The 27,462-nt window shown below is 33.5% G+C and overlaps 4 protein-coding genes across 5 annotated transcripts; 1 reads left to right on the top strand and 3 right to left on the bottom strand.

Moving 5' to 3' along the window:
• Positions 1-4,207: 4,207 nt before the first annotated feature.
• Positions 4,208-7,245, bottom strand: LOC103850382. 2 transcript variants are annotated; one of them, XM_009127124.3, is made up of 11 exons: positions 7,077-7,245; positions 6,774-6,871; positions 6,612-6,698; positions 6,182-6,488; positions 5,953-6,095; positions 5,684-5,875; positions 5,496-5,580; positions 5,262-5,424; positions 5,073-5,186; positions 4,891-4,988; positions 4,208-4,338 (listed from the first exon to the last, which is right to left on the bottom strand). In XM_009127124.3, the coding sequence occupies exons 1-11, from the start codon at positions 7,158-7,160 to the stop codon at positions 4,288-4,290; spliced, it is 1,422 nt and encodes a 473-aa protein (XP_009125372.2). In that variant the 5' UTR covers positions 7,161-7,245; the 3' UTR covers positions 4,208-4,287. The 2 variants fall into 2 exon arrangements, with proteins under 2 accessions (XP_009125372.2, XP_033131015.1); XM_033275124.1 differs by lacking the exon at positions 4,208-4,338 and having other exon boundaries at positions 4,778-4,988.
• Positions 7,246-8,368: 1,123 nt separating this feature from the next.
• LOC108870889 (protein GLE1-like) lies at positions 8,369-9,646 on the top strand. Its single transcript, XM_033276000.1, has 5 exons — positions 8,369-8,406; positions 8,579-8,743; positions 8,884-9,039; positions 9,190-9,253; positions 9,338-9,646. Coding segments are annotated over exons 1-5 (540 nt in total). The 5' UTR covers positions 8,369-8,404; the 3' UTR covers positions 9,491-9,646.
• A 2,651-nt stretch (positions 9,647-12,297) lies between these two features.
• Positions 12,298-24,099, bottom strand: LOC103850137 (BAHD acyltransferase At3g29680-like). The gene is made up of 4 exons (XM_033275126.1): positions 17,840-24,099; positions 17,055-17,120; positions 14,897-15,238; positions 12,298-14,253 (listed from the first exon to the last, which is right to left on the bottom strand). Exon 4 carries the CDS (start codon positions 13,891-13,893, stop codon positions 12,505-12,507), a length of 1,389 nt encoding a protein of 462 aa, XP_033131017.1. The 5' UTR covers positions 13,894-14,253; positions 14,897-15,238; positions 17,055-17,120; positions 17,840-24,099; the 3' UTR covers positions 12,298-12,504.
• Positions 24,100-24,359: 260 nt separating this feature from the next.
• Positions 24,360-27,390, bottom strand: LOC103850136 (putative receptor-like protein kinase At5g39000). The gene has a single exon (XM_009126851.3). The coding sequence runs from the start codon at positions 27,084-27,086 to the stop codon at positions 24,465-24,467; it is 2,622 nt and encodes an 873-aa protein (XP_009125099.1). The 5' UTR covers positions 27,087-27,390; the 3' UTR covers positions 24,360-24,464.
• Positions 27,391-27,462: the final 72 nt, after the last annotated feature.

The following is a 27,462-nucleotide window of genomic DNA, read 5'->3' as shown; positions in this document are numbered from 1 at the left end:
ACATATGTCCAAGAAGGAATAATAAGTCTACACTAGATTTTGACCCGCCCTTTTCAAAGGGCGGGTATATTTTTGTTATATTTTCTTTAATATTTCTGAAATTTAATTTTTTTATATATGTGTTTACAATAAGTTAAATTTAATAGAATGTTCGCAACTATATCGAATTATTATGTTTTTATATTGAAATCGAGGCCCATGTTATCATAGATATATATATCAAAGAGTCGACGTTCGGTTGTAAATCAAAAAACCGCTAGTGGACCCTCAAGGAAAAAGAAAGTAACTGCTATCGTGTTATAGAAAAAATAGAACGTGGTGAGTTTAGCAATAATTAGATACAGTTATTAAAAAGTTGGTCCAGTGGCAATAGATGTAATATTCCAAGGAGAGTTGAGGGCAAATGTTAGGAATGATTCTGTATTAATAGAATAGATAGGTCAAGGCATACTTCTAATTGGAAGAGTCTCGCATACAAAACTTGGCGAGTCGAAATAGAACGTAAATGAATCAAAAGCATTAAAGATCACCATAAAGACGCATGATCCACGCCGGAGATCGAGTTCACATCCGAAGATCTATAAAAGGAGGATGATAGGCCAATAAGAAGGGATCCAATCTTCTCCACAGCTAAGTGATAGTCTTAATACATTCAAATTCCTTTGTTCTTAGATACTCTCTGTATTCATTATCTGTTCTTGGTCTTATTATCAATAAAACATACACTTTCCATAGTTGCTTGAAGCTTAAGCTTTCCCTTTTCGATAATTTCTTAGACAAGTTCTCGAATTCCTTTGAATTGTACATTACTCCCACGGTTATTCTTTGAAAGATTTTTTCCTACAAAACCACCACTACGAGAAACAAAAACTTTGTTCTCAATAGAATTGAAAAAGTAACAACCTTTGTTTTTTTGGACTATTCAAAGAAGTATAATTTATCAAATTTGGTTCCAATTTTATCAGTAAACATACATTTTATATAAGAATCATCAAATTTTAAGAGAAGACAATATGAGACATTCTAGTCCACATCTCAAATGGTGTCTTCTCAACTAATTTTGATGGATATCTTCTTCTCGTAAATTCAGACGCTTCTAGAAGGTATCGTCAAAAAGATAAATGGAAGATCTGCATGACTCATCATTAACCGAACTATATCTAATAAAAGAAATATCTATGTCCTCTAATAAAGAGGTGATTTCTACAATCTATGGTCTGTACCTGCAGAAGTGTGCGCATTGTATTGTAGGGAACAACATAGAGTGTCTTTCAAGTCTTTTTTGCCTTAGAGGAAACTTGAGGTACTTGATTTGGTGCATTCAAATGTGTGTGGTTCAATAAGACCAAATGTTTTGGTGGTGCATCATATTTATCACTTTTATTTATGATCATTTAAGAAAGTTTTAGTTTTTTTCCAAAGAGGACGAAAGATCAGGTTCTAAGCTATTTCAAGCACTTTTGACATTGGTTGATAGGAAATAAGAAAGAAGGCAAAGTGTATCTGCAATAGTTTTTACGCTCCAATTCAGAAGGGGACAAGATTAGTAAAATGAAATTTCCTAAGAATGAATTGGAGCGTAAAAAAATGAAAATAATTTCTACGCATTGGTGGTTGGGACTTTTGAACTATGTCCAGACATGTACTCGACCCTATATCAGCTTTGTTGTTGGAATGTTGGGTCAATATCAAGGTTATCCCGGAATGGACCACTTGAATTATGCCAGAAAAGGTTCCAGGTACTTGCAAGGCACCAATGAGCACATTCTTACATATAAGAGATCCGATCAGTTAGAAGTCAATGGATATTCAGATTCAGACTATGCCGGAAGCGTTGATAGCAGAAAATAAATGTTTGGCTAATTGTTCATGTTAGCTGAGGGAGCAATATCATGGAAAAGTGGAAAGCAGTTTGTCATTGCTACTTCCACTGTGGAGGCGGAATTTGTGGTATGATCTGAGGCTACAATTCATGCATTATGGCTGCAAAATTTTATCTTAGGAGTTTGGATTGTCGATACTATAACCAAGCCGCTGAGAATTTATTGCGATAATTTTGCAATTGTCTTCTTTTCAAAGAACGACAAGTATTCGAAGGGTGCTAAGCACATGGAGTTAAAGTACTGTTTTGTTAAAGAAGAAGTTCAGCGATGTATAGTGTCCTTTGAGTACATAAGGATTGATATAAAATTGGAATTGTGGTACATGGAAGGGACTATGTCGTTTAATGACATACAACCGCCATGATACGATCAATTCTAATTTTAGTAAAATCAAATGAATTTGAAGTAAAAGTGCAAATTAAAGTTATTAAACCCTTACGTCGACACAAAGATCAAGTAGAAGAATGTAAGAATATTTTATATTTTATATGACCTATGTGTATATAGGTTCAATATAAACTTCAAGTTCATATAATGTTTCGATTAATGAGTTAGATTTACGGTTTATTGATAACTTTCCTCTTTACCTTAATTTATAAATATCCTTAATTCTTTTATTATATACATGTATATACAGTATAATAATAATGAAATATATTACCATAAGATTTAATATATATGTACGAAGAGTGGTGCGGTTAAAAGAAGGAGGAGTTGTGTTGGTTACACATGATTAATATAAATAGACAAGTGCATCGTTTTATATGAATAAGAACAAAATCTCTCTAAATACACCCTAATAATAGTGTTTATCAAAAGGATAGATTAAGAAAGGTTTGTTTTTTTCTTTCCATCAAAGAAAACACCAAAGCGAAGGTTAAAGGGGAGAAGATCAATTGGTTGAATTGCATCCAAGCCTAACCAAGCATGGATCAAAGTTAGTGTTTTTTTTTCAAGAAATATGTTAGAATTGAATTAAGGCCAATCTAAATTAAGTCGTGTAGATTTCATAACTGAGCTGAAATTTTGCAGATGTATTGTTGACTTGTTCATCTGGATTTGTATGTTGTTGACTTGTTCATCTTTGATTTGTATGGTGGGATTAGTCTCTAATTTCTGGAATCCTAGTGAACTGAGGTAGGTTTTGAGCTCTCATATTGCTTTCTTGTTGTTTTTGTTTCTTTTGTTCGGGATTTTATTTGGCACCTTGAGTCTTTTGACATATTCGTGTTGAACAAAAGGATGTGGTTGTATTTATAATAATTTACTAGATTTTGACCCGCGCTTTCAAAGCGCGGGTTTATTTTTGTTTTTTTTTTTCAATTGACAAATATTTAGTAAATGTCACATTTTCATATATTTGTGTTTTATTTTATAAAAGACTTAAAATTTTTATCTTTATTTATCGTATTTCATTTTAAATGACTATTTATGTTAAGAAATTAAACTTTATTTTTTTAATGAATTAAGTTGGTATAACTCTAATAAATTAATTTTATTATGGGGTAAATATTTTAATTAAAAAATTATATACTTTTAATAAAGATTTATACTTTTCAATAAAAAAATTCAATTATTTTTACGAATGCTTAAATTATATTAAGAAAAGAAAAAAAAAATAATTAAGAATAGTTGAAAAAAAAATTATTTGAACTTGGACTCAATGGCCCAAAGGAAAAAAAAAAGTGAGAATTGAATCTGATTTTTTAATAGGCCCAAATGGCCCAAAAGAGATTTGATTTGGGCTGGATCCAAAAATAATGACCCAATATAGATTTGTTATTAATATTACTTAATTACCCTTAATGAAACATGCAATGTTAGTGAAGGAAATATGCCCCTAAGGTAATTATTACAATAGGATCCTGCTTTAATAGTATAAATAAATGAATTTTTGAATGGATTATGGTTTCATGGCTTTCCTTTTTACATTTAGAGGGTCCTCCACATAAAGAAATTTAGTCTCTTTTACTTTATTGCTTATATTATATTTTGCCATTGTTTAAATGTTTTCCTTAAAGATTCATACAAGTGCAGGAAATATTTATTGTGGTGCGTCGTGGTAAATGCATTTTACCTACAAAAAGCATGTTTCAATTTCCATAACACTAACCCAAAAAGATTTAAATGATACTAATCCAAAATTACAAATGTTTGTATTATAGAATCTATTCACTTTCGGACATTCAGAAATGTTACTGAATATAAATCTTTACACAATTTTCAACGACCAAAGTCTAAATGGTTTTTAAGATAAAAAGAAATTACGAAACAGAGTTTTTTTGGTTGTTCAGAAATGTAAATAAAACAACAAATCATATCCAGTGCAAATGAGTCAGCCTTTTTACGATCATAATCATTTTTCTATTATGTTCTCACAGAAAAAAAAAAAGTCAAATTATCGCTAAGACTCAAGAGCAGTATTTCCCTTCCATTTTTGAGAAGCCTTTTCTTTCTACAAAATTAGAAATCAAAAGAAAAATTAAGATGCACATCAGAATATGAAAACCTGTGAACAAATTAGAGTCATTCGACGTACATAGTATTCAAAAGAGGAAATGATTTGCAAAGCTGAAAATGCATACTCATGAACAAAACATGTCTTGAGACTTCAAGAAAATCATAGTACATTTTAATGCAAAACTAGTATTTGATTGTATACAGTTTCATGCTAAGTTAGTATTTGAATGTAAACCATGACATCGATTCCAAAGTCTGTGGATAAATGCTTTAGTTGCAAGTATATATATATATATATGTGTGTAAAGTATTGTATAGACATATATGAAGATGTATTTGAGATTAATAAAGAACACTTAAATCCTAAAAAGCGTTGATAAATTCGTTGACCTAAACAGTTTTTAATGAATTCATTCACCAAAGTAATCTTAAACCTAAGAAGTTCTAATAAATTCTTTAACCTAAAATTAATTTAGAAGCCTACAAACCTTAATAAATTCCTTGACATTATATTATTAGAGAGAGCCAGAGAGAGAAAATGATCTACCTTTTTGCAAGCAATGTACTTCTCTACTTGTGGTTTTTGCTCAGGGCTAAACGCAAACCACCTTTCATGAGGACATACGTCACTCCAGCTTCCTAAATCTGCACAGAAACAATGGTAAGAGAACAAAAATTACTACATAATACTTGTTAAGACAAGCAAAGTGTTTATTATATTTTTCACACCTTGAAGTAAAATGTTTGGTTCTTTGTTGTACGACTTCAATTTCCAGAGAGTAAGACCATTGTCATCCAATTCGACCGGACTGGTTCTAAGAACATTATCATATTCTTGAACATCTGCGAAAGAAATTAGAAAAATAAGCTCCTAAACAATTGTTATAAACAATCAATCACATGAATTCAGAATTATACTTTGCATTTTTAACGCGTTTTGCATTCCGGCAAAGACTAGTTCAGATTCAGCTTCCATTTGTGATACAATTGCAAGCCGTTGTTTAATTGTCAACTCAACCCCATTATTCTCTGCTTGAGCTTTGGAGAACTCATCTTCTAACTTCTGATATAGTTTTTGCTCCTACAACAAAAAGGTTTTAATATGAATTGTCAAACTTAAATAGTAAAGACCTAAGTAGATTTTACGGTTACGTTAGCTTTTGCTGCATTCAACTTTTCTTTTGCTTCCTTTTTCTTTTCAACAAATTCAGGATTAGCAAAGCAATCCCTCAGCACCCTGAAAGATTGTTTACAACATGTTAACTCTCAAGCACATAAAAATAAGAAAAACTGATTCATATACATATATATATAGATACATATATTACAATATAACTTACTTTGTGCTAAGCGTTTCATCGCACAAGAAATTCAAAAGTTTCAGCCTTTCCGATGAACCCATCTCCTCATACTCAGCAATGCCTTTTTGAAACATCTCAGGAGGGAAGTCATCAAGCTTAACTTCGGATTCGGCAAGACAGTCTCCAAGAACATTGAACCACCTATCGTCTGATGCACTCAGGCCAACTGATCTAAATTATCATAAAAATAATATCAATCAGTTATATATCAAAGAAAAAATTGTACTTTCCAAGAAAACAATACGTACTTGTCTCCTGTGTCTACCAATATAAGAGTCAATAATTGGATTATCATTTGGGTGAGGGTAGAATGCTCATGGCTCCTTCTGTTTCTCCCTGATACAATCTCACTCACAACAAGTTGAGGTTCCCCTCCTCTCATGCCAAGAGCCTATTCAAAAGGTCATATGCATTAGAGAAGAGCAAATAGCAAACACTTCCAGTGTTAAAGAAAAAAACAAAGTACATAGAAGACACCTTTCCAAATTTCGAACAGAACTCCAAAAACTGAAGAACTCTTCCAGCATTTTCAGAGGGCAAGTCAATGCCGAAGACAGTGATTGACTCGCTGCCCTGAGGTAGCTTAACCTCCTCAAGCTGAGACTTCTCTTTCTTCTTGAGAATGGGTTTTGTTCTTTTTCCGGCTGCAGGATTCTCCTCGTTGTAGCCTTCACTTGAATCATTCAACTTCAGCTGGCGTTTGGCATTTTTGGGGTTTTTAACGGCATAGGAGCTGGAACCATTTTCTCTAAGAAACCCAGTTGGCTTCTTACCTTGTGTCTTTCTGGAAAATAAAAAGAAAATTTAATTTCTCTTAAAATTTACAAAGTGAGCCCTAAAACATGTACACAGTCCTTTTTGACAAAAAAAAAAAAAAATCAAAATGTAATGAATGATTTAGACTTACAGGCATTTACTACAATCGCAAATTCCCCTGCATTTGTAACAAAGCCAGTCTTCTTTCGATGAAACATCCTCTGGGATCTCTTTGTACCTTTAAATTAGAGCCGTAGTCATATATAAAACAATCACTAGAGGTTATACAAATCTCAAGAACGTCAAATCAAACCTGTTCCATAGGCAACTACTACAATACTTCACCATACATGTCGTGTTTGGCCTCTTTGTCACGCAATTTCCGACAACATCCGATCTCCTTTGATGACACTAAAACACAAAGATCACTGATTCAAACAATGACTCAAAAAAAAAAAACAAATCAAATTCGATACCAATAAGCAACCAAGAAGTCACCCAATTTCGGATCAATAAGGATAACAGCAATTGAGAATATAAAAGTGCCTATTGAAGATAGGTTGATCGAAGCAAAAACAAACCTAATATCATAAAGTTAAAAAAAAAATGTTTGAACCTGGTGGCAATACGACGATTGTCTAATTTGGGTTTGATCTTCGATCCTCGTTTCAGAGATGTTGTTCATGATTTCGTCGCCCATACTCTCGACAAAACACACACCCAAACCCAAAATAAAAAGGTAAATCCGATAAGAAAAACAAAACGAAGACAGATGTTAATTTTTCGTTTATGTGGCTTTGATTTGAGATAATATGAATCCGAAATCTGTAGATTTTAGATAAGGTGAATCCGAAATCTGTAGATTTCTTACCTTTTCCGTCACTACCAAAATCTTTATGGAAGGCTAGTAATGGCGGGCTAGGGTGTAATTCAATTTTTAAGTTTTTTTTGGGGTCTCCTTACATTTCATATTTAATTAGTAACCTATCTAGAATGCTTATTATATACATTGGTAAAATTAGTCAATCTTTTATTCAAATTAGTGACTACTAAAGTCTCAGTAGATGACCACTTTTAAAGAAAGATTTTAAAATGAATTATTTCATTCTTCAAATGATATACTCTTTAACAAATGAACCATTGCCAAGTTTCTGGTACATGAATCTCACGCCATTCTTCATTTTTTCGCATATATTGAAGAATTATTAATGAAAAAAATTTCTTTCTAAATCTTATACAATAAAGTAGACTTGCCTCTCTCCTCCTTGCGCCACGTCATCAGGTAGGAGAGGGCAAATCTCGACATGTGTCGCTATTCTAATCACTCTGCGATTTTTTATTTCGGCTGTTACGTAAACTATTGTTTGAGAGTTGGGCTTTTATCTAAATGAACGAATATGTTAGGCCCGTAATTTAGCCTGTTTAGAGACCCAAATTAGGTTTGGTCGTCGTCTTTCTCTTTCACATGCGGCCGCGATGATGTGTTTCACCATCTGAAAGCGTCGATTCCGAACTCTGTAACGTTGCTCATCGATGAAAATGTAAGATCCATTGTCTCATACTAACCCTCTAATATCCATTTTGTTATACTTTTTTCCAATAACATTACAGCATCTGACTTTGTAAAATCGATTGTGTGCAGGGATACAAATGTCTGTGTTAGTCTGTTTGACTCTTTGGCTCTTGCTTTCCATAGCAAACTCGATGGGAACGGGAGGGATCCAAGATTTGTTCTTGCCACCGGCATCAATCCTAAGACGGTTGCGGGTAAGAGATATTTGAATTCAAACATATAGTTGCCTAAACCATTTGTTCGATTCACAATATCTTATGAAACTTCCTAATTGTTATGGCAGGGAAATTATAAAATGAGACTTATGCCGCACGTATTTACTTCGATTATGAGACATAATTGATTCTCTCTTTTTCACCAGTGAACCATCAATGTAAGTTTCTGACATCTCACTGTGAACTTTCGAAACTTAGATGCGTGTGAGTGTTCTTGATCCGGCTCATCAGCGAGTGGGTTCCTTTGGGGTTTCTCAAATATCGGTTTATTTTTGGGGATTTTACTACCATTCTCTTTACTTCAAAGTTGGCTTCTTTTTGTGTTTGCAGGGGGATTGTTTTGGAACCTCCTTGTCCGAGAAGGGTCGATGGGATTAGCATTGACCCTGAGCCTAACTGGAACTTTGATAGCTTACTCTCTGAAATCGAGTCTGTTGAGAAGAAGCTTAATGTATTTCCAAAGTTTCCTCAGCCTTTCACTCAGACAACCTTACGGTATATCTCTCTCTCTCTGTATTTTGATTCAGTGTTTTAGCTCTTTATTGAGTTGTGCATCGGTTTAAGGTTTGTTTAGTTTAATATTTTGAAAGTAGAGAACAGCTTCTCATGTTTTTTACATTGGCGTGTTTAAAAAGGATGGGAAGGAGAGGTGGAGGTTTTGTAATGCATGTATCAGAAGATGAGATAGAAAGTGATGTAGATGAAGAGAGTGATGAAGAAGAAGAAGAAAAAGATCATAGCCAAATCTGTACGAAAGGGAAACATTTTGCTTGTGATGAGCTATACTTGAGGTGATTGCCACCAACTCTCGCTTTTTTTCTTTCAAAATTGTGGAAGACTTCTTCAGTGTTATTCTGTGGTTTTTTAATCAGTTAGTTTTTGTGCATATAGTGATGAATCTGATGATGAGTTTGACTGCGAACCCGAGTCCTTCTGTTGAGTAAGATGGGTTTGGCTGAGAGTGCACCATATGAGGTGATCAACGACGACCGAACCGAAGTTAAGGTGAGGCAAATAGATATTTATTGAATGTTTGTATTTCGATTGGTATATAATAACTGAATGATAATTTGGATCCACTGTTAACAGGAAGATATTAAGAGTCAAGTATCAGTTGCTGAAACGGAAATGTTGCAAGAGATTGAAACATTTCGCTCTGCAATAGCCCGGACTGAAAAGTATAAAGAAACTAGAAAAGAAGTGGAGCATAAACTTGACCTTCAGTACCAGCGAAAAGTGTAAGCTATGGTTCATATGCTGCGATTGTTTTTTTCCTTAGTGTTTTGGAAAGTAATTTGTTGGTTCATCAAAATAAAATATGTCATTGTTTTCTTTGTTTGTAAAGACAAACTGGATTTTACATTTTTTCTATCATGAATAAAAAGTATTATTATTTTATTTTTTTCTTAAAGTTAAAAAATATATTACTATTCCACTGACTCTTAAATTAAACAAATAAAAAACGGTAATACATACGTAAACCAAAAAACTGCATGTAACCCATAAGTCAAAAATTCTAAAATTCACTCACCAAGAGTAAGAAACTCATTGACATGAACATCATGGACACCCCAAATCTTAATTGGCAACAACTAATAATTCAAACTCAAATGGACTACTAACTAACATAAGAGAATGAAACAAATAGAATACATAAGAGAAATCAACATCCTATCCCGGCGCGTAGCGCCGGAATTCTCCTAGTTTTAAATAAAATTGACCAAAATCTATTTTTTTTTTCGTTTTCCTCCTTCCACGTCCTTCTTAGCACAAATCAGAACAGTAACGGATGAAAAGCTGATGCAGCGCATCCTTGTTAGTTTAGCATCTCGATCATTATCTAAACCGGACACGTTTATCCTTCCGTTTCATGCACTTGTCTATCCGGTTAAAGCAATGGCTTGTTTATCATTGGTTCATGCACGCATCAGCTAGGAACTTCTATTGTTTTATTTTTTCTAGAACATCTCCAACTCTACTTACTCCAAAATAAAAATAAAAAATACAGTGGAAAATAGAGCGATGAACAAAAAAATAAAAGCATTACGCTATAAATGGAGTAATCTTTTATTTTTTGTTCATTACTCTATTTCTCACACCATTTTCTCAATTTTAAAATAAAATATAGAATGAAGTTAGAAATACCCTTAAAATGCATTCTTTTATAACCAACTAGCATCAGATATTAGTTAACATACTCTCAGCAACGGTTCAAACAAATTAAATGCCCTACTCAATTTTTTTTAAATGTGTCATTTTCTATTATATGTCAAACAAAATATAAATGTAACAAAAAATTTATTATTTTTTACTAAAAAATTAATAACATAATCAGCGGCAGTAGTCCAGTGACTATAAAGGGGAATAAAAACTAATCCTGGTTTGATCTCCACTGGCCACCCGGGCTGTTTTACATGGTAAGAATATGTGGATGCAGCGCGACTCGTGGTATTAGTCGGTTGACTTCGGTCGCCGGATCCCTACGATTAGCCCTGGGCAAAAAAACAAAACCAAAAAAACTGAACCGGAACCAAACCGAATTAACCGAAACCAATATTCTCAAATACCCTAATGGTTCCTATATTTATATATCCGTATAACCGAACCGGAAACAGAACTCAACTGAAAACCGAACAGGTACCCAAATATCCGAAAAAACAAGTTTCAGCTTTTTAATATAAAGTAAAATGCCATCAACCAGACTCGTATCCAGATTGGACGGGAAGAGTGAGAACATTGTTAACACCAAACCACATTATCTTTTATCTTCTCTTTTATATTATACATATATATGTGGTATTTTTGTATTAAAATATAATAAATACTTATAAAACTAGCATTTTAATGACACGAACTCTGGTTGGATTGACATTTATGTAAGTATGTAACCAAAAGACCACTTAGATTAACGTGTTAATTATATATTGTGTATATATGTACTTGATTCATATATTAAACGGGTACCTGAAACTAAACTGAACTGAAATCTCATAAATTCCTATTGGATATAAGAATGATTTATCCGATATACCCAGAATCGAATGGTTCCTACCCGAAACCGAACTGAATATCCGAATGCCCAAGACTATCCACGGTTATCAAAAAAAAAATATTAATAATATTTTAGCCCTAATCCTTTGCTTATTTTGTCCATGCCATGAGTCGCGCTTGTATACTCACCAAAATATCCGTATGTTTCATGAGCTAGGTTTTGATGGGTAATGTATGGTCGCTCACCTTCAGTGTTCAAACTGTTATGTATTGTGAACAATTTAATCTTTAAATTATAGTAACATGTGAAATTTTAAATTATTTTGATTTGTTAGGTGTAGTGATTGGAGACACGAACTTGAAAAGATTATGCAGTATTCGTCATGTTTTTTTACATCATAAAATCTATTACTTAAACACAAGGCGGTCTCGATCCCAGATTGGAGTCAAACAATCAACAAAATAAAGAACTTTATGGAAATTCTTTGCAGTGTCCTAGCTGAAGAATAAACAATAACGTTTTGTATGAACGCCCAAAACTCTGGAATTTCTAGAACCCGTTACCCTACATATCGATATTTATGCATTTATTATTCTGTGACCAAAACGGTCTTTATTTTCTTACTTTTTCTAGTTTAATTTAATTTCACACTTTCTTTAAAACCAAAGAAAAAAAAATTGTTTTGTGTTAGCTTGATTTAAGGGCTTATTTGTCAAATAACCAAACAAAAAATGAAAATTAGATTTTGGGAGAGAGAGTAGAGAGAGATAGGAAGAGAAAGTAGGAGAAAAGGGGAAATTTTGATTAGTTAGTGTATTTAAGTTTTTTTCATGTATATAGGGTGCAATTTCCTTTGATTTAAACCTTACTCGCTCGAAACCCATCCCAAAATACTATTGTGATTGTTTGGTGCTTGTAGTAATTATTGCAGGTATAAAAACTCTGAGCATGTCACGTACCCAGAAAGGCCAGCAACAAAGAAGAAGAGAAGCACGTCTCCAACACTGTAGCAACCACCAGAGCTGCCTGGAGAAATTACATATCTAAATCTACTTAGTAGAGACCAAGGAGTTCTCTTTGTTAAACAAAAGCCACTGAAAGCTTACAATGAAAGTAAACTTAAATAGAAGCTAAAGCCCCAACAAAAAAAAATAATAATAACTAATCGAAATAAGAACCATACAACAATAATACGATAGATCCAAGGCGATGTAGTCCACGATATGTCTGGGGAGATGATGCTTAGGCCTCTCACTATTAAAGCCTAATCGCTTAGGCCATCTTTAAATAAAGAAAGAAAAGTATTCATCTCGCCCTTCTTCAAGCACACTCCAATCTCCACACCACCTGAGTCATCCCTCCTTTCCAACATAGAGAATGCTTCATTGCGGTCAATGGACACAAACTCGGTTTTAACAGGTCTGCCCCATCCAAAATCTGTCCTGTTTATCGCTAATCGGGTTGACCCTGCCACACTCCCCGCCTGTGCATCTGCTATAACATTCTTCCCTCTCTGCACATAGTCTTCAAAGAACGACTCTATCCCTTGCGAACATAAACGTTTGACTGAATCACTTAGAATCTCGACTGCTTTAACAAAACCACCTTCTTTCAGAAACGTTCCCGCTTCGTACTGGAACCAACCTGAGGGCAGCACACAGCTCCCAAAGTATGTAGCAGGAAGTGGCGGGTCTAAACGAGCCCTAAAGTCTGCTGTATAAATAAAGCGTACTGGTCTGTTCGGGTTGCCTCCACGCGCTTTCACTACACACGTCCATGAGTAAGCATACGCGATGACAAAGGCCGACAAGTGAAGCTCGAGCGGAGAGCGAGCTGATTCGTTCCCCACTCGTTCCCGGAGTTTCTCAATGTTCTCCGAAGTTAACTCAAGAGTGACACGGACAACGTCGGAGCTTATCTCATCGAGTGGTGGCGGCTTCAGGGTTTTGAAGTTGTCGCTGTCCTTTGATCGAGACGACAAAAGATCAATCATTTTTGACTCGAGTCCTGACGGAATATTGATGACCGTACGATCAAAAGTCGGAGTAAGATCCTCCGGAAGAAGAGGAAACTCCATGGCGTTGCTGTGTTCATGCAATCTGCAAATATGAGACCATGATTTAATAAACATTGCTGACGTTGTACCGTCATTGACGGAGTGGTGCGATGCAATGCCCATGCAGAAGCCTTGGCTGGGGAACAACGTGATTTGCAGAGAGAGAAGGGTCGCCGAGTCATCAGAGACTTCTAACTCAGGTACCAAAGGATGAAAGAGGGTCGCAGGACGTAGTCCATTGCTGGTTAAAAAGGAGAAGTCTGCGTCGGTCTCTGCGACAGTAAGAGACACCGTGTCATTCTTCGAAACGGTGATGGACGGCTTTGGATCTTGTGGGTCCCACGTGAGGAGGCCGGCAAGTGGGAGGTAGTAGCGGAGGACATGGGAGAGAGAGAGCTTGAGCTTTGGGAGGATGTGAGAGTGGAATGTCTCGGATGATGACTCGGTGAGTCTGTAGAAGATGACTCGCTGATTAGGATGGAATTTTATCCAGCGCAACTCGAAGAAGTTTAGAGGGAGACTGAAGGAGTGCACTGAGTCATCGGACGGTTTGGTAGCAGGCCTGACTCGGACGTTCTCGATCACGTTTAGTGCCATTGATAGTCTCCTTTTTTTTTTGAGATAATTTGCTAGATATACACAAATGAGAACAAAATTAGCTAACTACCCAAAACCATTAAAAACTCATGTTCACTGTAGACAATTGTCTCTATCTTTCCTGTTTTGTCCCTGCCCAAAATTTCCATCTTCTTTCTCTTTCTTTCCCGTAACTCACATCTCTATCATCTTCTCTTTCTTTCCCAATGTTCTCACCATTTTCATTTCAAATCAATAGATCTTCTTCTTAAATCTCCAAATCAACACTTATTTTGTTTCTGGCACTAATCATATGGTCACGTTTTCCTCTTCTTAAACTCTAAACCTCCCAAAGGATTTTACCGACTCCACAATCTGCAACTATTTCAGAAGAGAGAGAAACACACAATGTATAAAGAGAAAAAAAACACAGTAAATTATTAATATGCTAACAATATACATTTAATGTTAAGCTGAAACATTATACAATTGTTTTATTTATATATAATACAATAATTGTTAACCGTTAAGAATATATCAGTTGAATAGATAAACTACTAAGTTAGCATGATAATCTATTTTTTATCATTTAAATATATATATATATATATATATATATATCAAGTGTCGATATGCATTTTTAAGATCTTGGCAACCAATTTAAAAAAACGATAACATGTTTTATAACAGCTAACCAAACATGTATCGGTTAACAGAAACATATTATATAAAATGTAATTGCTAAGTTTTGATGTGCAATGTTATATGATTTATTAGACCGGTAACCAATTTCGTACCTTTTAACAAAATATATATCAGGTGTTGATATGTATTTTTAAGATCTTGGCAACCAACTTAAGAAACAATAACATGTTTTATAACAGCTAACTAAAGTTTTTAGACCGGTAACCAGTTTTGTATCATTTAACAAACTATGTATCAACCAATGTCGCTATTTATTAACATCTTATAAATCATTTTAAATATCTTTAAAAAAGATTGTAACAACTAAGCAAATATTTACCTGCTCACTATACTGGACTAGCACCTCCATCATCTTCATCGTGGTCTTCACCAAACCATTAACTTCCGAGATCCGATTCCCGAGTTCTTTAAAAATCCATCTCTGTTTCCTCACCAATTGTTGTGTGGTGGTTGTCAATCTTGACTTTCTTGTCACCGGATCCCGTCGTAACTGTTGGATCTTTCACCATGGTTCAGATTTTAGGTTGCGGACTCTCTAACTTTTGAATCGGATTCGGAAGTCGGGGAAACAGGGGTGGATTTCTTATCGCCGGAGATGGTCAAAGTCGCGTAATCGCCGCCGTAGGAGTAGTGTGAGTGACAGTGTTGACGCCGGCATGATCTGGAGGGTTAAGTACAAAATTAGCAATGGATCCCAAAATGATATTCCTTTAAAGTAAACTCTAATTTTGAGTAGAGATAGAGATTTGAAAGTGAAGAAGAACGAGAAAAAGAAAGAAAGAAAAAAAAGATTGTTTGGTCAAGGAAATTATGGAGATACAAGAGAGGGAAAGAGAGAGAAGGAATGGAGAGTTTGGGCAGGGGCAATATTGGATTATAGATTTGTCAATAGTATCATCGGGTAGTTTGCAAATTATGGTTAAAATGGTGTATATACACCCTAATTTCTCTTTTTTTTTTGAACATTGAATAGGAGTCTCTATCTTGCTAAATATATTTATATCACCGACAACTGAGATCCGACAAATGGAACCAATACACGTGAATCATTTGATTAAAATGGATTAGAATATGATTTTGAACTTAAGAAACTAGCTGTAAAAATGTACGTTGTCCTAACTGATATTAAAATATGTTTCCATTCAATAATTTTGTTTTGAAATATTTAACTGTAGCGTTAGAGCAAACTTTTGAGACTTTTAGTGGATGGGTATTAGAACCCCCCATCAATCATTTTTGTTTTAATTAGCAACTAATCATCTTTTTAGAACCTCCACCTTGTATCATCGATGGAGGTGCTCTTAGAGTAGTTTTAATAATAAATTATGAAAAATATTTAGATATATATAATAAGAATTAAGAAACTTTTTCTTAAATAATATGTACATAAAATCTCCCACTAAAGACTTCACAAGTGTAGCTGGAGCGGTTACGGTTGTGGAAGTTTGTGGATACAAGTAGTTGCGGTTTTAAGCGGTTTTAAAAAATTTGTAGGACCAGACTATGGTTAAAAGTTGGTGCGTTGGCGAGATATATATGACTAGTTAACCACTAAATATAACAACGGTTAAATAATAAATTAACAATATTTACATTTTATATAATTATAAAAATATTAAACATCATAATATTATAATAAATATAAAAATTATATTCTAAAATTATACTTTAATTTTTTTTAAAGTATAGAAAATATTTTTATTTTTAAAATTTATAATATAAATTAAAATATGATAAATTTATTTTAGTATTTTTACTATTTCAATTTAAATGTTTTCTTTTTATTTTCGAATTTATATTGTTTTAAAAAAAATTATCATCTCGTAATCGTAAACGCTACCTGGAACTAGCTTTTAAATTTAAATTAAGAAGTTTAAAATAGTTTGAAGTGGTTTAAAGTTGTTTGAATGATTGTTGCAAAACGCGAACAACCGGTACCAATCGCAAAAGGTGCGTTTGCGGATGGTAAAAACGAAACTAGCATGTCGTTAAGTGTGCCATTTAAAACTTGTTTTCCTTGAAATAAGATTTGAGATCCATTGATAGCGGAGGAAAAAAATGTTAGTTTTAATTACCAAAAAAAGAAAAGAAATGTTAATCTTATCTCTTTAACATTTAATATGGGTCTCTATCTTGGTAAATAGTTTCAGATCCGACAACTCGAATCAATCGAATCAATGCACGTGAATCATGAGATCACCAATACGTGTAACATCCCTATCCCACAGCCAAAAGTATCTTTTGTTAAAATACATTAGAGCATGATTATCCCATGAAACCCAATTGGGTTTTTTAATGATTATTTAATTATATAAATATACTTAAGTAGACTTAAGAACTCTAGTTAAGAAACTTTAATTTTGAGTGGTTTAATGGGAGTTTCTTAATTAAGAGTTCTTAAAAAAAATTAAATTTTTTAGAAGAATTGAGGAAGATCACCTACTCAAGAAGAGGAAACATAAACAAGAAAACCTTACTTGATCATCCATATGCCAATGTCAATGCCATTCTTTGATGAAAACCTCAATGCCACTCTTTTGGACCTGAAATACCAAGACAAGAACATGAGACAGAGAACACAAAAACAAGCATTATACAAGAACAGAAACTCGTGACTTCTCTTGCTTTGCATAAACTTAAGTTTATTTGTCTCACATTTCACACAGAACAGATTACATAAACTTGAAACATACATTATGAAACTTGAAACATACATGTTGTTGGAAGATGAAGATGTTGTGTAAACCGAGTAACATAATAAAAGGTTACACAAATTTTCTTGGATCAGCCAATTAAGTTAATAAACCGATACCACACCACAAGCTTCATGATACAATAATGCCTATCCACATTGTTGAGTTCAACAACATCATGATCGATAAGTCTGTAATCATACCACACCACAAGCTTCACGATACAATAATGCAGGTGAACCAATGCCTCCACCTCAGATTCACTAATACAGACAACTTCTAGAGATTTGATTGCGTTTTAATAATATACACACATAGAACAGAACGGGTCATCAAATTGAGAAATATAATAGCAGAGGAAACAAGCAAAAAATAAAACAAACCAGATATCAAACAAATGTAAATATTCACAGTCAACATACACTACATATTTGTCTTGAAACCAAGCTTTAGGGTCGATATTGTAACAAATACAGTCAAACTACTCAACCATTATTTCTACATGAATCAAAGGGCAACAATTAAGCACACTAATCCAGACAATAAATGTGAGAAAGTTACATACTTACCAGAAGCTGATCTCCAAACTGAAGATCGTCAATTGAAACCAAGCTTTAGGGTCGGAGGAGACGCCATCAGTACCGAGAGATTTGTCAATTGGTGGTGGATTTTGATCCTTCTTCTGACGGCGTAGAGAGAGAAGATGGAGGAGACGCGGTGAGCACCGAGAAAGTTGAGGAGACGTCGATGACGGAGAACACAAGAACACAAGAACACGGAGAAGACGGAGGAGACGTCGATGACACAGTCCTCGTCCGTCGTCGGTTTGGATTCTTCTCCTCTGACGGAGATCGAGAAACCGTGAGAAAAGGAAAGGAAGAGACAAAAGAAAAAGAAAAAAAAAACAAAAAAATGAGATGCTGACACGTGGTTATGAAACTCCCCTAAAAATCGGTTTCCAAAACTCCCCATTAAGGATCGGTAATTCTCTTTTTCTTTTCTTTTGATTTAATTAAATCACAAAATTTGTTTAAAACCCCCACTTAGGACCTGCGATAATCATGGTCTTAGAATCAGTGCTTATCTATTTTATTAAAAGTCAATTGGGTCAAAACTCTAAAACTTATGTATAATTAATGATCTACCTACCACCATGATAATATGTGCGGTACAGTGTTATATGAAAAGGTAGAATTGCAATTTGATCCCTCTGTAAATGAGGCAATTGCATGGCAAGTACGATTATAGCTGTCAGCTGATTATATAAAATATTGTAAATTTTTTAAAAGATTTGAACGAGATATTTTCTATTTTCCTCTTTCTTTCTACAACAAATGGAAAACTTACAAAAATTTCTCTAACGATTTATTCATTTTTTTTCTTCGTTTATATTCTCCATTTATTAACTCAAAATCTACTCTCTATCTATCAATTGAAATAGAGAAAAGTCCCCCTGGAAAACAGAAGTATTCAGTTAATAAACATTATGATTTTAGTGTTCATTTTATTTCGAGCCTCTTTTGGTTTCGTAAATTTTAAAGTTTTGTTCTTTGTTTGTGGGTTTTGTTGGAAAGCTTAAGAATTTTTTTACTTTCTGCAACTTCATCTTTTTAACGCTCTGTAGCTCACATGATCTTGATCATGGAGCGCAATGGTTTCACCAATTTCTTATTACAAATTATACATGATTATAGATTTCATATCTTTTAACAGCTCAATTATTTTGCTTATCTCAAGTTCATGGGTATTAGATTTGTATTGTTCTTGATATCTCATAAAAAAAATTTAGACGTTTAGTTTCTAATATATTATTTTTCTCTTCTGTTTGAGTCTCTTGCGTTTAGTTTCCATGATCCATTTTCGATGCAAAAACTACTCAGGAAAAGGGATACACCGAATCAAAGAGAATCGAAGTTGGAATGAAAGAAAACGGATGATTAATCAACGAAATAGGATTTTGGATGTCAAAAGAAGTCTTGTAAAAAAAAAGTTTTGTGTAATTAAAAAAGAAGATTCACTATGTCAGACAAGAAGATACGGAAATCTAAATAAATTCTTACGCAGAGATTACAAAATATTTTAGGTTATAGAATGGAGATTGCATTGATAGGGGGAGCAGTGTCTTGAAATATTGTTAAACAGTCAACACAGTGTTTTCGTGTATGCACCTAATTACGAAGAAAGTAGTGTGTAGAGAGTGCAATTTTCCTTCTATTAAAACTGAAATGTTTTTTTTATATCACTTTAATTTTATAAAACAATAATAAAAGTTGTGCCATTGCTGTATTTATGGTCTTTTAAAAATATATTATGTTTCCTAAATATTTGCATTATATCTTTCCAACAACAAAATCAAGAGCAACAAAACAAAATAAAGCACGTTTCCAAAATATATTTATGATACTAATATGATCAAGGTTTTTTATAGCTCTTAATTGTTTTATATTTATCATTTTCTCTATCAAATTTTTTGTACTTATTCTATTAAAACTGAAATATTATTTTCTACATCTCCATAATTTTATAATAATATAACAAGTTATGCCACTATTATATTTATGGTCCTTTTTAAAATCCTTTTGTTTCCTAAATATTTGCATCATATATTTCCAACAACAAAATCAAAAGCAATAAAATAAGGCATGTTTCCAAATTATATGTATGAGACTAATATGATCAAGACTTTTCTATAGCTCTTAATTGTTTTATATTTATCATTTTCTCTATCAATTTTTTGTAAAAACATTCTAATATCATAAAATTGAAAAAATGAACTTTAATATTTGGATTAAATTATGAAACTATAACAATATAAATCAAACTGGACTACATATCAGTCATCCATCGGTTCAGACGGTTAGTTTCAGGTTTTAGGGATTTAAGGGTTTTATCGGATTTTTAAATATGTATATTTTCAAAACCCAAAACTGAATTACACATCGGAACACCGGATTAACTGGTTTGACATCATGTTTGGGTCATATTTAAGAAAAACGCTAATTTAATGCAAAAAAATTTAAATAAGCGAAATTCGTCCAAATTAACAAAATATTTTTAAAGTTATGGATGGAATTTTTCATCATAAAATATCTCGCACTTTCAAAGCGCGGGTCAAAATCTTGTTAGGATTAAACCCTAAAGATTTCACTCATTTTTTTTATAAATAGAAAGCTAATTTCTTTCTTATTTCCCATCAAAAATCCATAGCGACCCTTTAGAGTTCCAAAGAAATTAGAAATCCTAGCCATCAATGTACATTTTCTCTTCTTTCTTTTGAAGTAACCAAACCAATGGTGCTATGCGAGAGAATATAAGATCAGACACATCAGTTTGAAGAACTTGTAGTGCCATCGTATCTTTTGATGATGCTTCTTTCCATTGATTTCTCAGCTGTAACACTCTCGGAGTTTCATCTGTTTGTGCCGGTTGGTTTAAAACTCAATTCTCCACTGCTGTCACAGTTTTTGAGTTTTTAAAATTGTTATCATTTTAATTTGTCTGAAATCATACTTTTTTCCCATCAAATATGGGAATCACTTGTTGCATTGTTGCTTCCATCGTTTCAATTTTTTCTTGAATCTTTTTTGCAAATATTTAATTCTTTTTGTGCTTTAGTTGGTCTTTGACTCTGATAACATGTAAAAGAAACTGTAGTTTCTAGAATAAAACAAAGAGTAAGAGATTAATATCTGAAAGAGAGAACAAATATTTTTTTCATAATCTATATGATTGTGTTCATTGCAAACTAAAGGAACAAGAACTTCATTTTTTATTAATAGAATAGAAATCTTAACTTGTTGTACATCACAACAACAAAGGTTTAAATAGAAAATGAAAGATTACAAAGTGAACATTACATCTATTCATTGCATCCAAGGCCGGCTAAAGGTTATGAAGGGCGCCTAGGCAAAAACATTATTTAGACCTCTTAATTAATTAATTTTGATATTATAGTTAAAATATTATTAAAACATTATTAAAAAAATTAAAACAAAATAACATTAGACAAAAAGTTTTTTTTATTGGATTGAAGACCAAGTGGGTGTATATATAGTTTACATCATTATATAAACAATCAACACAAGAACATCTCTCTACATGTTTTCTTACTTTACATCTAGTAGATGAAACTGAAACATGATTGACAAGACCATCGTACATCTTGTAGAAGACTTCTATGAGAATTTTGCTAGTGCATTATAGGTTATAAGACTTCTTCAAGAAGTCATATAATCCTAAATTAGAATACTTCATTATGAAGTTTTCTAGTGCATAGCTCCTTGGCAGACTTCATGATAAAATATTTTTATTCGCGATCAAATTCCAATATATTTTATATTGTTTAAAACTACAACTTTTGCAACTAAGGTAATAACAAAGACATATAATCACAATGATTTTGTATATATAGTTCTATTTGGTTTTAAACACACATAAAACAAAAAAAAACATTAAAAATTTAAAGATCTACATTTTTTTTTGGATAGCGAAATATGAAACAATGAAAAATATTATCTAGGCTAAAATAATAAGAAAGCAATTACATTAAGTTGAATGTCTAACTTTATTTGGATTAACACACAAAAATAATTGTGAAAAATGACATATATCAATCTTCTCTATTAAAAGAGAAGTCACAACCTTGATTCATGTGTGATTTTTTTTAAAAAATGAACTACTTACTAGAGTTGGTCACAATACATTTTCATTCCTTAATAATAGTTATATTAAATAAAAGACAAAATTAAATATACAGATCAACATGTACTATATATCTAATCTAAATCCAAATGAACTAATATCATCTTCACATATATAACATTGCCTACGAAAAGATATGAAATAATCAAGAGTGCTTTTGTTTTTCAGATCCACATGTCTATATATCTAATCTAAATCCAGTTTCTGATTGTAATAAATATGAAGTTCATGTCAAGTTTGGCATTCATTTACGTCTTTCCCATATTATTTAATTATTTCAGTTTTGGTATGTGTCAAGTTTGACATTCATATACGTATTTCCCATGATATTTTTATTTGATTGTAAGCTCTGAAAATATGTTAATAATTTACTGAACACATGCATTTGGAGAAGATGAAGTTAGTGCAATGTTTACGTCGTTAACAATTTGAGAATATCTACATTCAGTTGCAACAGAATTATCTACATCTATTCTATTTAAATTCAAATGAATTAAAGATTATTAACTTATTCCCTTATAACTAATCAACCGAATATCTACTTTTGGAGAATATATTATTTTTGTGTCTTTACTAAAATATATGATATTCTACATACAATATTTATTTTAAAGCTTGGAGATCAAGCTCACTTATTTATTGTTGCCGTGACCTTTTAAAATGTTTTCCGATATTTTCGAAACAGAATTACGTTAAATATTATACTAGCTTAAAAAAAAACATAATCTATTCTATTAAAATAGAAGTCACAATGTTAATTCATGTGTGATTTTTAAGCTGGACCTATCCTAGAAAAAAAAATTAGTCAAATATTAGAAGTTTTATAACTAAACAAGATATAAAATAAATTACAACATATATAAATGAAAGCATATAAAAACCAAAAAAAAAAATGAAAAATCTGTTTTTTTATCAGAACATATATATACAAATCATAGAAATTGTATGATTTGTAAATAAATAAACTTAAAAATGGTAAGTTTAGAAATAATAAATATTAAAAACAAATTATTTATCTAACATACCACTTTAGTTCTTAACATTAATAACACATGTTGTCAACAAATTTATTTTACAAAATATTAAAACAAATCATAATTATCAAACATAAAAAGTAAAGATAACACCCGCACGGTTGTGCGGGTTGAGATCTAGTATTGGTTAAAATTATATTGAAGAATTATGCTAATGAAGTCTGAAGTCCAATATATTATCATGAGATCTGAAAAACCTGAAAACGTTAAAATAGCTTCTAAATAAATTATAATTTCAAAACTATACACATTACGTTATATCTATAGTTTTATTCGAATCTAACAAATAAAAAAAATATACACATTTAAAATTTATAGATCTACCTTTTTAAGAGGGGAAGATGAAAACTATGGAATATTAAACATCCAAAAAAGATAAAATTGTGAGAAAGACATGAGACACAAAGATGAGATATTGATATAAAGTTTAGTGTTTTCAAATTCAAACATATTATAGAGAGGTTAGAGAGTTTATAAAAAGAAACGTTTTGTTTTTGTTGTTGTCATTTAACATAAAGAAAAAGAATGTGTACATTATTTTATATAAGATGATAAATTTTCAATAAGGTTAAAAATTTTGATGTTTAACATTTGTGAAAAAAGTCTGTTAGTGAAATATAGTTGAGAAGTCTGCTAGTTTAGTAGTCTCCTAACCCTAAATTTACCATACCTTCGAGAGGCTTCTAAAGAAGTCCACTAGTACGTAACGTCTTGATAAACTTCTAATCTTACACCTCTAAACCCTAAAATCAAATAATTTTACTAGATAGCAATAAACACTTCATTAAATCAACTTATAAAAAGTTTAATATATACATAACTAATACTTATATGTCAAATTTTAATTTTTAAAGAAATATATCTTGTATTCCAAAATCTAACCCTAAAATCACAAGCATTACTTGAACATATATAACCAAACTCTAACATGTGGTAAAAGAGTTTACATGTCTTGAAACGATTTTGCAAAGATATAATGGTAAAAATATTTACATGTTTTAATTGGTCATAAGGAGAGGTTGTCATTTTACTACCAGCTTGGATTATTTTCCATTTGATTGAATTTGAGATATATATATATATTCAAATTCGAGTTTGAAGTTATTTTTGGAAAGTTGCATGGTATTTAAATATGATTTTTTTTAAAAAATTTAGTGTTATTATAAAAAAATTCGAATTTGAAAAAGTATAATTCGAAAACATAAAAAACTATTTTTTTATTCAAATAATTATTTATTGTATATATATAAAGAAAACAAGAATATAAAATATTTTAACCACTTTATGAAAAATATTTTTTTTGAAAATATCATTTAGTGGTGGTGAATATTAATAATGGTAACATGAAATGAAATGGTAAAATGAAATTTCCCTTTAGTATTCTAAATATAGTTACGACAAAAACTTAAATTACAGCGTTTTGTTCCAACACTCACGTACATGTTACATATTCAACAATCTACCGTGCTTTAGGTTCTTTGATCTCCGAAAATACTCCCCAGCTCTTCTCATCACGAGCAAGACAAGCAGAAACATCGTTGGTCGTAGTAGATTTTGACACGTGTCCTGTAGTCTTACTAAACAAGTCATCTTCTCCTTCAGTCGTCGTACCTACCTCGCCACGTGTCGGCAGATCCAGAGAGTCCACGCCATTCTTATTCGTAGCAGCCTCGTGAAGCTGAAGCGCAAACTCAAGCGCCCAGACGACGTCGTTCATGGGTGGCCGTTCAGTACCACGATCTTGAACACACCTCACGGCAATCTCACAGAACTTCTCCAGTGATACAGGAGTAATATCAGCCGTCAGATCTGCGTCGACGATCTGATCAACGGTCCCGTTTTTGTAATTTGACTTCACCCATCGGACCAAATCTGCCTCTTCTCGTGGGACATTTTCTAGTTTGACCGGTCTACAACATAGAACTTCGAACAGAACAACTCCAAAGGAGTACACGTCGGATTTTTCCGTCAAAACTTGACGGCGGTAATACTCAGGGTCCAAGTAACCAAACGAACCTTTAACTACGGTCGAGACGTGCGTTTGAGAGGCACTAGTAGGACCCACTTTTGATAACCCAAAGTCAGAGACTTTAGCTATGTAGTTCTCATCAAGAAGTATGTTGGTTGTTTTGATGTCTCTATGTATGATCATGTGCTTCGCGCCTGTATGAAGATACTGTAGTCCACGAGCCGCTCCGATGCATATCTCTAACCTCCTTGTCCACGATAATGGAGGATCAAAAGCCTTGTTTCTCTTGTAGAGATGGTCTCTAAGTGTGCCATGTGGCATATACTCGTAGACAAGAACCATCTCATTCTCATCTTCGCAATATCCGATTAAGGAAACGAGATGTATGTGACGGAGCATTGTGAGCATCTCAAGCTCTGTGTCGAACTCTTTAGCACCTTGGTTCGATGATATTTCTAACCGTTTAACAGCCACGAGCGTGGTTCCATCGTCGATTCTTCCTTTGTAAACGGGACCGAACCCGCCTACTCCAACGATTAGCTCTTTCTCGAAATCATTTGTGGCGGATTTGATTTCCTCGATAGTGAATCTACGGCAGAGATCTGACGGGAGAGATGTGGCTGATCTGGTATGCGAGGACCCGGTAACAAGCGGAAGATGAGCCCACGAGTCCTTAGGCTTACTCTTGGTATCTACGTTCAACTCATTTCTCTTCTTTCTCCTTTTTATGATAAGAACAACAACAACTACAAACATTGCTAGCACAACGACAGAACCAACAACTCCAAGTGCTATTACCAAAACATGTGACATGCCTTTGTCATTTCCGACATCCTGCGGTATAGAGTTTGGTGTAGGAAAAGGATTTGGGCCAGCGAGATTACCGTCAGAAACATTAAGCTTGAGAATCTCTACACCATTCAGAATTGCATCATAATACTTTGGAAGAACTTCGTTAAAAGGATGCAAGTCAAGTCGTAGATCACGGCTCTTCCCACTCTCGTCACCAACATATACACTGAAATCTAGATACACTGGCATACGAGGACCACCACTCAAGCTAATAACGTCGGTTTCAGGTTTAGCCATCTGCTCATCGATGAAGATAGAGAAGATTCTCTGCCCCGGTCCGGTTAAATCCGGTAGAGTCTCACAGAAATGAAGCCTAATTAGGTAGTTAAACCCGGCATCGACCATGAAGAGCCACGTTAAGTTGAAATTCAAGTTGAGCTTAGGGTTATCAATGTTCCCCATTGAACGAGACGTCTTGTACACGTCTTCGGGCGCAACGTAAACCGGAGTTTTCTCCGTGTAGTTTATAGTGACACCTTCTACCTCCGGTTTGATTCCTGAATTCTCACTAAGTATGAACTCATCATCGGAAAGCCATCGTCGTAACATACCCGTGGTGTCACCGTCAACCTCTTGTCCTCCAACGTTTAACCGGTAAACGGTCTCGAAAGCAGTCGTGTTGTCTATAATGAAGTCAACGTTGCTACCAACGTTAGTTATCACGTCGTTAAATCCTCCCTTTGAGTAAAACCGATCAGGCAGGGAGACAATCTCGATTCCGTTGACGAAAGCTAACGACTTAGACGGCGTGAAGGTGAGATTTAGCGTCTGGTAAACCGGAACGATAAACTCTTTGATTAACGATTTTGATTCCGGTTTGGAAGCTTTTACCGTTAAATCAGCGCTGAAGTTGTTCAAGAGAGTGAAACCGTTGACGTTGACGGAGAAGAAGGAACTGACGGCGTCGAAACCGGATCCGTAACGGGTCGGGTAAAAGTATAACCGGAGAAATTTCCAGCCGGGAGAGACTGGGAAACTGTAAGTGAAATCAGATCGGAAAATTCGAGCCGTCTTGTATGGAACTAGAGGAACCCCGGATTCTTGGAACGACGCTTCTGAAGAGAAAGACGCGTCGCCTGAGTTCGACGGCAGAGTTTTCCGATTCTCCGCTGTCCAGCTCCGGCCACTGTCGGTGACGTCGGAGTTTGCGCCGCAGTTGAAGAGAAAGAGATCGACGGGAACGTAAGCCGCCGTAGCTCCTTGTCCTTGTACGGCGGAGGAAAAGAGAATGGATAAAATTAAGAAAGCGTGACAAATCATCGGAATTGAAAAATGAGACTTATTGAGAAAACGAGAATATGGAAGAATAAGATAAGTTTTGTTAATGGAAGGTGACTAGTGAGTGAGTCTACGAGTCAGGCGTTGACTGACTTTGAGGTCAAGCAAAAAAAAACAAAACATAGGTTTCAAACTTTCAATAAAGTGTTTATGGTCGTTTTACCTCCAACTTACTAATCTTTTGTTTTTGTCCTTGGAATTGGAAGCTTGCTACCCGTGAATGAAACTTATTTTTAGGGGATAGTGAGATATTAATTTTTAACTTATCCTGCTATTTCTCGAAAATAAATGATGTACTCTCTGTGTTTCAGAAAAAAAAAGGATGTACTCTCGTTCTGAGTTAGAAAAATCAAGATGA

Source organism: Brassica rapa, chromosome A07, assembly GCF_000309985.2.
Source record: "Brassica rapa cultivar Chiifu-401-42 chromosome A07, CAAS_Brap_v3.01, whole genome shotgun sequence".
Classification (NCBI taxonomy): Eukaryota; Viridiplantae; Streptophyta; class Magnoliopsida; order Brassicales; family Brassicaceae; genus Brassica; species Brassica rapa.
Note: the sequence above shows the minus strand (reverse complement) of the source record. Positions and strands in the feature narration are given on the sequence as shown.

Coding starts and splice junctions, on each gene's coding strand:
- LOC103850382 (XM_033275124.1), bottom strand. CDS start 7,160: ATGGGCGACGAAATCATGAACAACATCTCTGAAACGAGGATCGAAGAT. Junction 6,489..6,611: donor TGCGATTGTAGTAAATGCCT/GTAAGTCTAAAT, acceptor TTTATTTTCCAG/AAAGACACAAGGTAAGAAGC. Junction 6,096..6,181: donor TCTGTTCGAAATTTGGAAAG/GTGTCTTCTATG, acceptor CCTTTTGAATAG/GCTCTTGGCATGAGAGGAGG.
- LOC108870889 (XM_033276000.1), top strand. Junction 8,744..8,883: donor TTCACTCAGACAACCTTACG/GTATATCTCTCT, acceptor GTGTTTAAAAAG/GATGGGAAGGAGAGGTGGAG. Junction 9,040..9,189: donor TGTGATGAGCTATACTTGAG/GTGATTGCCACC, acceptor CCTTCTGTTGAG/TAAGATGGGTTTGGCTGAGA.
- LOC103850137 (XM_033275126.1), bottom strand. CDS start 13,893: ATGGCACTAAACGTGATCGAGAACGTCCGAGTCAGGCCTGCTACCAAA.
- LOC103850136 (XM_009126851.3), bottom strand. CDS start 27,086: ATGATTTGTCACGCTTTCTTAATTTTATCCATTCTCTTTTCCTCCGCC.